This window comes from Rhizophagus irregularis, chromosome 10 (genome assembly GCF_026210795.1).
Source record: "Rhizophagus irregularis chromosome 10, complete sequence".
Lineage (NCBI taxonomy): Eukaryota > Fungi > Glomeromycota > Glomeromycetes > Glomerales > Glomeraceae > Rhizophagus > Rhizophagus irregularis.
The window spans coordinates 4533051-4545263 of NC_089438.1; the positions used below are offsets into that span (position 1 = coordinate 4533051).

General features: G+C 27.5%; 2 protein-coding genes across 2 annotated transcripts; one reads left to right on the forward strand and one right to left on the reverse strand.

Annotated features, from left to right (window-relative positions):
* Nucleotides 1-3190: 3190 nt before the first annotated feature.
* Nucleotides 3191-5003, forward strand: OCT59_002428 (uncharacterized protein; the record flags this gene model as incomplete). Its single annotated transcript, XM_066144501.1, has 2 exons — nt 3191-3549; nt 4559-5003. 2 exons carry the CDS (start codon nt 3191-3193, stop codon nt 5001-5003), a joined length of 804 nt encoding a protein of 267 aa, XP_065995659.1.
* Nucleotides 5004-10629: 5626 nt separating this feature from the next.
* On the reverse strand, nt 10630-12102 carry OCT59_002429 (uncharacterized protein; the record flags this gene model as incomplete). Its single annotated transcript, XM_025332949.2, has 2 exons — nt 10630-10859; nt 11019-12102. The coding sequence occupies 2 exons, from the start codon at nt 12100-12102 to the stop codon at nt 10630-10632; spliced, it is 1314 nt and encodes a 437-aa protein (XP_025164984.1).
* Nucleotides 12103-12213: the final 111 nt, after the last annotated feature.

The following is a 12213-nucleotide window of genomic DNA, read 5'->3' on the forward strand; positions in this document are numbered from 1 at the left end:
GTCTCTCATTAAGTTTTCATTTGCGTTATAATTAGGATTATTGTTATTGTTTGTGAATTGTGAATTTGTAAAATCATTGTTATTAGGGTCATCACTTCCGATGGCTCCATTATAATTTTGAGCATTTTGATTTTGCGTGGAGTCAGTCGTGTTGTCATAAGTTAAGCCGTGTTTAGTTAGAGAGGGAATAAATGGGACCCAGCTATTGTCCCCCCTCGCTCCTTTCGACAGTTGTTTCGGAAAAGGAATAAGAAGTGAAGAGGTTGCAATTAGCAGAGACTCATCACCTCATCCCAATCCCCTTGGCGATTGATATTGATGGGTGTATTACTATGCGTACTTGATGTGTCGAAGGGTGTTTTACTCGTACTAATTGAGTTGTTCTTGTTGTTATTTAATCTCCTCCTTGAATTGACTCCAAGAGGTATGCTATTAGAGCTATTAGCGCACGATGGTAAGTGACTAAACTCTTTCTGGTTTCTGCGAGATTTATTTGCGCTAGTATCTCTCCTGTATATTTTCCATTGCGAATTATTTCCCTGATATTCTATGAACTTGTGTTGTTTGTTGGCCACGTTATTCGTTTTATCGTTGTCACTGAAGCAACGGGTCGTGTTAATGTTGTGCACATTGGCAACATCTGATGTTGATTGATTACATGTCTGATGATGAATATTAACGTTTTGTGCTTTTTTAAGTTTGCTGATGGCTTGATCTCTTTGTGGCCAATTATAACCAATTGGGTAACCTTTAACACTAAAATCATTGAAGTGGTATCGTTTCTCACAAGCATTAAAGAGATCTGCCTCATTTTGGAATTTGACGATTATCTTGTCCAGGCTTTGTTTGAAGGTACTCTTCGGATTGAATGGAGATGTCATTTCCATCGCCTTTGCTGCTGTATGTTCATCGCTAAAGCCAATGAATTCTCCTATATGTTTCTTTCTATCATCAAAATCACTAGTTTTAAAATGCACGGGGCCAAGACGATATATATAGTTTTCTATATCAATGGACCAGACGTTTTTCAATAATTGTCTGGCATATTCATTCTTCACCGTAAAGTAAACAGTCATTGTGGTCTCAGATCTATATTTATAACTCTTATCTGTTATAAAAAATGGGCAGCTATGTAGCAGGCGTCAAATGCTGCTTTCTATAGCATTCTTGTCTGTATTATTGGGGACTTCTAGGATCTTGAATTCTCTGCTTGAGATTCGTTGACCATGTAACGTGTAGTACTTCTTTTCGATCATCTTGAAATTGCTAGTCTTGAAGTAATGGTTGAAAATATGAACCATTCTTCTCATTCCTCCAAGAACGTAGTTTTTTATAATTATCTGTTTATCCTTTGCATTGTACTCGATGCCAGCGTAGTCAGACATATTTCGTACATTGAGTTCTATAAAAGAGATCTTATCCTTGACCGTGTTGTAATGATCAATGTCGTTAATTGAAATAAACGCATCATACGTGGCAACTTTCTCTTCTGTATATGCATGGATAGATACATTGTTGCATGATGGGTGTTTTTTAATGTCTAAAAGAATTTTTGATGGTTTTTTGATTTTTGATGGGGGATACCATTTATGATCCATCGCATCATCAGTGTTTGTGTCAGTGGTGTTTGGAGCCGCTTTAATAGCTGATTCGAATTCTTGTAATGATGAAGTGGATTGGGAGGAAACAGATCCATAACTGTTCCTTTTACATTATTGTTGGTGATATTTTTATCGCTATCATCGTCAGCCTCGTTCATTATGACATCTTGATTGAGCAACTATAATTCTCTCCATATAGTATCCGATTTGTGACGCGTATTCATTGTTGTGGATGGTTGCATTGGCAACGATGTGTTATCGTTCCTATCTGGTGAGAAATCTACCAATATTTCAGATTGTTGCGGATTACTATCAAGGGCTGGAAGGAGAAAAACATCCTCCATTGGAGTGTTGTTATCGATATGTTCAAAATTCTTTAATGACTCAGTCTCCATTTCAATCTGGTTTTCCCTGCAAAAGTCATTTTGTACAATATTCTTATGCAGTTGTTGAACTTTATTCACATCCGGCATAGCAGAAAAATGTGAACCTTTAGTCTTAGTTTTTCTCTTCTTATTGTTCGTTGGTATTGCGTAATTGCTATTTTCACGTGACTGAGGCTAGAGCTCCGAACGAGTCGAGTCGAGTCGAGTTATATGTAAACTCGATTCGACTCAAGTTAAATCGAGTCAAGTCAAGTCGAGTTAAAATTATAAAAATATAAACTCGACTCGATTCGAGTCGAGTTGGCCCGTCAAACCGAATCGAATTAAATCACGTGATTTTAATTCGCTATGCCGATCATTTCCTTTTTTGGCGATAGCCGTTCCACAAAATTCCATTTTTGTAATTTTCAAAAATTTTTCGTCTCGGATTTTGTGTAACATAATTTCCAAAAAAGGAAATTCCATAAATTTGGCCGGAATTATGTTTAATTCGGCTTAACTTGACTCGACTCGACTCGACTCGTTTCAGAGCACTAACTGAGGCGGCTTAGCAAGTGATGTAGTACAACTTTGTGTATCCATGAAACCATCAGGTGTACACATCGTGACTACCTTATTACTGGCTAGATTGTGTGTACAATCAGGGGGTAAATTTGTTTTAAGATTATCATTGTATAATATAGAATCATGATTCCCAATCAGTAAGTCTTGTTGTTTTGATAATAAACGCGTGTATAAGGCTTCCTGGTCATCGTTTGTCAAAGACGTTTGTATTCTTCTTATCCAAAAGGCCAACGCACTTTGATATTTCCAAGCCGTTGTGCAAGCAAATATTCATCATGTAAAATGAGTGGGCCTGCAAGTTCCGCTAAAGCTTTATATTTATCTTCATCCGAGAAGATTTTATCAATAATGCAAGAACCTTTAAAAATAAATGAAAATTTACTATGGTTCATGTTGTTAGTAACGTTAATGCTGATGTGTAAACAGTTAGTAGTTAGTAGCAGCGATAACAGTAATAAAATTGAAATAAAATAAAATAAAATATTTTCTATCTTTTTGTAATATACCCTTTGGTATTTTTCTGCCGAGAAATATTGTATACAATAATTCCGGAAAGAGTTTTTCTATCTATGTGTAATTAATAATTTAAAAGGTTACGAATTAATTTCGCCAAATGAATGTAAGAAAAAACAATTTATAATGTTTTGGAATAATGGATTACAAATAGGAAGAATTTTTGATGAAGAAAAAAAGGGAGAAGAATACATTATTAGACATTATATTGTTACAAGTGATAAACAAAGTATTTATATGGAAGTTCAAACTTGTTCTGGTTGTAATTTTGCAAATGATACTCGTGAATCAAAAAAATGTTTATTAAAGCTTAAAACATCTAATATGTTTTTAGTAGGAGAAAAAACAAAAAATTTTACAGATAAATTTGAAAAAAATAAAACATTAGTTCTACCAAAAACTCAATACGTAGATATTTTTCAGATAATGGAAATAAATCAACATTTAAATTTAAATCCACAATATTATCAAGTTATGGACTCAAGGTTTATAATGAATTTTCAGAATCAAAATGTTAATATAATTGATAAATATATAGATCTATCTTTAAATAAATCAGATTTATTATATTCTCAAAGATTAATAAATGTTAAACAATTTTTAACTTATATAGATGGATCAGCAAAAAACATAGGCACAGATTATAGCTGAATCAATTTTTGGTTTTAGTACATTTGATTTGAATTCGACATTTATATTAGAATTTTTTTCAAGTTATAATAATTATATATCAGTAACAAAAGCATTAATTTTAGCATTATTATGTTCTATAATTATATTACCAGAAAATAGTAGAATAACTATTCTTACAAAAGATAAATCGTTAATAGAAACATATAATAATTATAGAATTAATAATTTTTTTTCATTAACGAGTCGACAAATTTTTAAATTAAAACACCATAATTATATGTGGATTATAATTTTTGAAATTATTAAAACATTATCATTAAATATTAATATCTTACTTGTTCAGGAAAATGATCTTAATTTTTCGATATTTAATCAACATTTGAAAGATAAATATAATTACATACAACATTTAGGAATTAATATTAAAACAACGTCATTATCATTAATTAAATTTTTTCCTAAATGGAATGGTGTACCAATAGAATTAAGTTTAAGAAAATTTTTAAAAATATATACAAATATTTTTAATCTGGAACAATTTTTAAATCTTAATCGAAATTATAAATATCGAAAACTACAAGTAGATTGGGAAATTACATTTTATCTACTACAAGGAGACCAAGGTACTATGCATACAGATTTTTATGAATCTAAGTTAAAGCGAAAAAAGATTCAATTTCTTATTGAAGAAATACCTACAATAGAACATATTAAAAAATCATGTTTTTCAATTTTTAAAGATCATTTTTGTCCAATATGTAATATAGAAAAAGAAGAATTTAATCATGTTTGGACATGTAACCAAAGATCAGAAGACAATTTTATATTAATTTAACAGATAAAACAAATTTTAATTGATAGTATTAATGATCATATAGAAAATCAAGCATTATATGTAGAAGATATTGATTTGCCAGATTTACCTTATATTTGGGATAATTCAATTAGAGAAGATTTTTTTACAAGTATTGATATAATAAAAGGAATAATTCCTTTAAGTTTATGTAAATTTATTAATGGAAAATTAAAAAATTATAAAAAAACAAAGGAAATTTTATATAATTTCTGGAAAATTTCTTTCAATTTAATTAGAGATTTTTGGAATGAACGATGTTCTGTCTATCATGAAATTAATATCGCATTAGGAATTACAAAAAATGTTTTAAAAGAACAATATGGTAAAGAAAAATGTATAACAACAAAAAAACCTCCTACAGATAAAAAATATAATGATACAGAAGGATTAGTTAATTACATTAGATATGGAGGAAAAATAATTGATTACTATAATTGTTGTGTACCATAATAGCATAGCTCTTTGTTATTATGTTTATAGAATTTTTAATTTATTAGTAGTAGTGTAGTTAATTAAAGGTGCAGTAGGTGTTAGTGTAGTTTATAAACGCTATTAAGGTTGATACGTCTTCCAGTAGTCCATCAAGTAGATGGGTGAAAGTTGTTTATGGGTCGGCAGTGGGATTTAGATCGTCTCGTAGAGCAATTAATTCTTATCCCCCCCACAACTATTTAGTAACTAGTTAGCTAGAGCTTTATTTTTGTAACTCGCGTTTTGTATTTTTATTCTAAAATTAATAAATTTATAAGTTGAACCTTAAAAAAAAAAAAAAAAATAGCGAAGCTAACGTTTTTTAGATTTTTTTTTGATTGAAAAAGGAAATAACTTTCCATTTTTGCTTTAATTTTTTCTCTTTTCGTAAAAAACTTTTTTTTTGTTGAAAAAAAAAAATCAAAAAAATTTATAAAAATAAAAAAGGAAATACCCTACCATTTTTGATTTACTTTTTTCTCTTTTTGTTAAAATTTTTTTTTTCATGAAAAAAAAATCAAAAAAAAATTATAAAAATGAAAAAAGGAAATGGGTTTCCTTTTTAATTTTTTTTTCTCCTTTTGTAAAAATTTTTTTTCATAAAAAAATCAAAAAAATTTATAAGATGAAAAAGGAAATGGGTTTCCTTTTTAATTTATTTTTTTTCGTAAAAAATATAAAGGAAATGGTTTTCCATTTTGATCTATTTTTTTCTCTTTTCGTAAAAAATTTATATTTATTCCAAAAAAAATTTTTATCAAAGAATTCATAAAATTTTAAAAAGGAAAAATACTTTCAAAATTTTCAAAATGAATGTTTTCTTAATTAATAAATTTTTGATTTTTTTTTTAATAATAATTTTACTCCACTAAAAATATTTTACTAATAAAATTTACAGTAACTTTTAAATATTTATTAAAATTAAAAATAAATATTATTATATCTTCAAAAATTTAGATTATAGTACAATTTAGCATTAGTTTATTATTATTATTTTTTTAACAGATCACTATATCACTATTTATAGCTGATTTATCGTAATAATAATTTTTTTTTTTATGATGTATACGAATTTGCAGATCACTATATCACTATTTTACAGCTGATTTATCGTTCTTAAAAAAGTGATTAATCTTAATAATATTATTATATCTTCAAAAAATCTAGATTATAGTACAATTTAGTATTAGTTTATTACTAGCAGTCATGCACCGGGACAAATGAGTTTGTTTATTAAATAGAAAAATTTAGTATTATAATGTAATGCAATACTAAGTAAATTAAAGATGGTTACAGTAGTTTTTTGTTTATAATTAGGAATTTAATATGGTAATAATTAGTTAACAAAAAATAATAAATAACATGTATTAAATTATATTTATAATATTAGAATGATATAAATTATATTTAGAATAATATAGTTTATATTAATGATTTGACGTTTGAGTGTATTTTCACCCTGGGTGATTTAATAATTTTTCACATTAAATTTTATTGGCTAAATTAATGTGCTGATCATTTTACATTTTGAATTCATTCTTTTTAGGTCTTTCGATTCTTCTTTATAACTACTAAGGTATGTTTTTTATTTTTTTGTTTTTGTTTATTTATTACATGTAATTTCCATTTCCTACTAACTTTATTTCTTCTTTTAATTTTATGGGTTTGGTTTTTACTGTTTATCTCATTTCCGTCCCTTTTCCATTTTTTTGTTTTCTTTTTGTTTCTTCATTTTTTTTGCTCTTTTTATTCTTCCCTTCCTTCATTTTTTCTGTTATTTTTATTTCCTTTTTGTTTCTTCATCTTTTCATTCCTTTACACTACCCTTCGTTCCTTTCATTTTTATTCCATTCCCGTTTCATCTTTTTTGTTCCTTTACACTATCCTCTGTCATTTTCATTTTTTTCCCATTTCCACTTCTTTTTACATTACCCTTTGTTCCTTTCATTTTTTTTTATTCCCCTTTGCTCCATTTCGTCCCTCCATTTTTTTCATTTTTTTTCATTCCCACTTGATCTTTTTCGTTCCTTTTATTTTTTTCACTCACCCTTTGCTCCATTTCGTTTCTCCCTCACTTTCCTTCGTTTCTTTTATACTTTTATCTCCCTATTTTTTCATTCACCCTCATTTTTTTGATTAATTTTTTAAAAATATTTTCGAAAAACTTTAATATTATGAAAATACTACAAATATTTTTTTTTTAATTAATTATAAATTTTATAATTATTTCTTATTTTATATTACGTCAATCTTAAACTTATAACCAACTTAAAAAAAATATTTGAATAATTAAATGTATTAGAATCTATTCATTTCATTTATTATTATTCTTTTGGTACTTAATTTAACTAAACCATTTGAATTAAAATCTTTATTCAAAAATCTGATAGTTATTTAGACAATTTTGGATATGGATTTGGTTATAATAATCTATTATTAAATCAACAATTTCTTCAAAAAAAATTGACATTTTTACATATTTTATAATTAATTGATTTTTATGAATTTGAAAATCAAACTATTTATCCAGCATTTAATTTAATTGAAAAAATCTTACTCGTGTTGGTCAATTTTCCTATATCTGATATGTTTGTTATATTGATTTTTTTTATAAAAATAATAATTTTGTAAATATATTTAATATAATAAAAAAATTTGGGGGGAAGAAAAAGAATAAAGAAAGGAAATCAGTTTAAAAAAAAGGGAAATTTCCGAAAAAAATGAAAATTTTATTAACTGAAATTGGATTAGTTGATTGGAATGCACACGGATCGAATAGTTTTTGACCATAAATAGATCAGGCGGAGGCTTGTCACGGGTTTTAATTATATGGCATGGGATTTCAAATTACACAATTCAAATTATTTATACGGAGACTAATCCAAACATTAGAAATTTTTTTAGTTATATAGATTTTTTTTTTTTAATAATCATTTTTTTTTTAAATAATAATTTATTAGTAAATAAAGCTTTACTATTTGGTTTTCTCTTTTAGATGGTTCTTATTATCTTATAACACAATGAATGAATCGAATGGCAGCTCCCCTGCTAATAAGTCAATTTCTTGTTAACTTTTAAACTTTTTTTCCAGTGAAAATCTTCCCTTTCGCTCTTTACCTTTCATTTCCCATTTCTTTCCTTCATTTTTCTCTTCATTCCTTCTCCCTTTATTGTTTTATATCTTTTTTTTAAAAAAAGATTTTTTTTTCTGTTAAAAAAACTCTGTTTTATAATTTGCTTAAAAAAAAAATTTATATTTTTTACCCATCATATTTTTAATTTTTTTTTTATAAAAAAATAAATTTCGTTTTTCTTCTCTTATCTTTTCCTTTTTCTCTCGTATTTTATTTAAAAAAGAGTTGAAGAAACTCACAAAAAAAGATTAAATTCTATAACGATAATGAAACATTATAAAATTTCATTTTTTAGGCGTCTCCTATATGAGTTTAGAAAAATTTTTTTTTCTTTTTAAAATTTATTTTAATGGACGGTTACTAATACAGTCAAACCTTGATATAGCGAACCCTTGATATAGTGAATTTTTCAGACAACTATAATAAATTTCCCCTTGCTATAACGAATTAACCAATCAAATCTCTTAAAATCTTCACTATAGCCCTATAGCGAAGTTGAGGTCTGGAACCTAGGGTTCGTTATAACAAGGGTTGACTGTAGTTCTTTTTTTTTTAGGAACTCTTCAGGTCTCTTTGGATGCGTGGGATCTCATTTTTGATTAACGAAATGTATGTTAACATTTCAAATTTTATCTTTTTATTAGACAGGATAGACACATGGGAAAGAAATTGGGGTTATATGTCTTTCGAATTTAATTCTTTTGTTTTAAGTGACTTTTCTTCAGGTCATAATGTGGGAATAATAATTTTTTTAAATTTTTTTTTTACACCAGGCAATTTTTTTTTCAAAAACTAATATTTTGGAAACTGGTTCAGAACTTTAAGACATTTTTGAAAGTTTTAAAAAATTATTATTTATGGACTAGGCGACCAGCTCAAAATTGGATTTTGAAGCTTAAGAAGTATCAGGTCTTTGAACGTCAGATTTTGATTATTTTTTTTCTTTTGAAACATTTCTTCAAATGAAATGGTTACTAACACTTCATTTTTATCTTTTTTTTAGACAGCTTGTTTTTGGGTCTGAACGTATGGGATCTCGGTAAAGAATCACCTTTCGTTTAATTGGTTTTAATTTTTTTTAACAAAACATTGCTAATGTTTTGTCTTCTAGATGAATCATGCGCATTTAAGAAGACAAATCACTTAAAAAGTATCACAAAGCATATCAAAACTAACTGATTGAGAAACGCGTAGGATTTTGTGGGTCATTCACATTTTTTTTAATTTGTTTCTTTCAACAAATTCTTCTTTTTTTAGACAGGTTTAGAATTATGGAATCTCTACACGAATGGTCAAAACAATTCAAATGTGATATGTTGTATTGTTGCTATTTGCATAGATTGGTAGAAATCGGTCCAATTTTTTTTAATTTTTTTTTTTTTTTGTTGAAATGATTTCTAACGCTAATGATTTATCTTTTTTTTTAGACGACTTGAGAACTATGGGATTTCTGATGGGAAATTCTAGGAGTCTCTTTGAACACGGATTTTTTTTAACAAACTTTATTAACAGTTTGTTTTTCTTTCTTTTTAGGTAGTGGTATCCTTAAAAATATTGAATGCAAAGTATGATCTGGGCAATGGCCAGATACCGGACATGTGATATCTTTGGTAAAGTATTGACCTCTTTTTAGTTATTTTAATGTTTTTAATGTTTTTAACAAAATGTTTGTTAACATTCTACACTTTCTTTTAGGTGACTTTTTTGGATCTTTTTTGAATTTGGACTTGTATAAACAAGTTATATCACTATCCTCTAACATAAGTACCAGTAAGAATAAATAAAATTTCGTGAAAGACATAATTGACGCACATTTTTAAAATACAATTAGGTTACGAATGAAAGACTGGCAAAAGTCTTTTAGTAGTTTAATGATGAAATATTGAGGATAGCCACAATTTTAGATATAATTCATGTGCGAAATATGTATTTTTTCTATTTATTTTCTGAAACTTCAAAATTTCAAAATGAAATATTTAATATACTTTACAGAAACCCAGTATTTTGTCACTAATTAGTCACGTGATCGCGTCAGGTTAGTCTGAAATTCGCATCGATTACGTAACTGAATATTATTTCAACGATATCAGTACGAATCGTCACGAAACACAAACTATTAGGATAACTTTTCGTCTCGAAATAGTAGTGAACTATAATAAATGTATCTAAAAAAATAGCAAGTAATTAGAAAATTTGTCAAATAAATTAATTTACAATATGTATAAGAATTTTTAACGATTATTTAACCATAAATCAAATAAATCGAAAATAATTATATTTTATAAATTAATATTTTATAAAAAAAATAATAAATTCATTTTAATTAATACAAAATTAATAATTTGTATAACATTACACATTACAAAATGAATTAATTAAGTTTAAATTTTTGCGAATATTGCAAATTATTCATTAATTCAATTAATTCAATTATTACAATTTATAAAAATACTAATACAAATAGTAAAAATTTATAATTTTAAATTACTAGCGAAATTTTGACCATTTCGTGATGGCACTGCAATGTCTTTCGTTATTTTATCCAGAGCTTTCGTTCCTTCAGTGTCTTTTAATGAATAATTAATAGCGAACGTGTGCCGAATAAATTTACATAAGTAATACATAGAATTTTTAGCTCGCAATTCATCCAAATTGGTGGCATTTATCCACCAGCTTAGCACGTGTTCAGCCACAGACTCGTCTACAAAAGTGACAATTTCTTCTTTTTTTAATAGACCCACCACAGTCCTACAATTAATAAAGAATATTATTCAGAAAATATGTAAAAAAATGTATATTTTTAGAAATAGAAATAGAAATTGCCTTTTTTCCTTGAAGTTATCAATCAAATCCACTATACCATTGACTAATTTGTTACGGAAGTCACCAAAGTGTCTATTTGCTGTATGAAGCCATTCAATGCCTTCAGCAGAATTGAGTTCACATTTGATGACCTTCCGTATCAATTCTTCAAGCACACGTTTCTGAGGATTCCGAACGCGGAGGAAGAGACATTTTAGCTCCTCCAGAAAATCACGACAAGACTGCATCTTATTCTCTTGATGTTGTGGCATAGTCAAGGATCCAGGCGTGGTAGAAGTCATTAATCGTAAGCCTTTTACAACTGGCGTTTGCATTGATGAATGCATATTATTTGCCAGCTGCAGAATATCAGGGTTCGCACATAACCACGAACAAAGCTGGTAAATAGTCATTTCATCAAATGGTGAAGGAACAACTTTAGTGGTTGTGTCAAAATGATGGCGTGAAGTATTCATCATATTACGGGTATTATTTATAATATTAATTCTATTTTCTCTTGAATCTGAAACTGATGATGAATTTCTATTCAAATGAATGTATTCATTTGAAATATCATTTCTTAAATCTACTGCTGATCTCGTTCTATGTGAAAGAACAAATTCATTCCTTGATTCTAGAACTGGTGATACCGTTCTTGAAGTTCTAATTAAAGGAACAAATTCATTCCTTGATTCTAGGGCTGGTGTTGATTCATTTGAAGAAATATAATCAAATGAATTATTGGCCCTTGAATTTGAAAGAGCATCGTCCTTTTGATTTTGACTATTGGTTCTTGTTAAAAGTGTAATTATTGGACTTTGAGGTGTAGTTTCATGAAAATTGTTTTCATCTTCATTTCGCTTGTCACCATCATTTAGATCATCATTTGCATTAAAATCAGCATCATCACACAGGAGTTCACTTATTATTTGTGATGCTGGAGGAGCAACCATTTCTTGTTTCTTTTTGCGACCTCTTTTAGCACCTTTGCTTTTACTTTGTTGAGAATTAGCATCATTCAAAAGATCATTAAGGTTTTCTAAAGATGGAACAACCATCTCTTGTTTCTTGCGACCTCTTTTATTTATATTATCTGTTGTTATTTTATCATTTGCACGTTTCTTAGCGTTTCTAGAATTCATGATTATTTCTGTAATAATTAATAGGAAAAAATAAAATATTATTATTACTTTTATAGATGAGATTTATTTACAGATTACTTTTATAAATAAAATTAAACTTTTTTTTTTTGA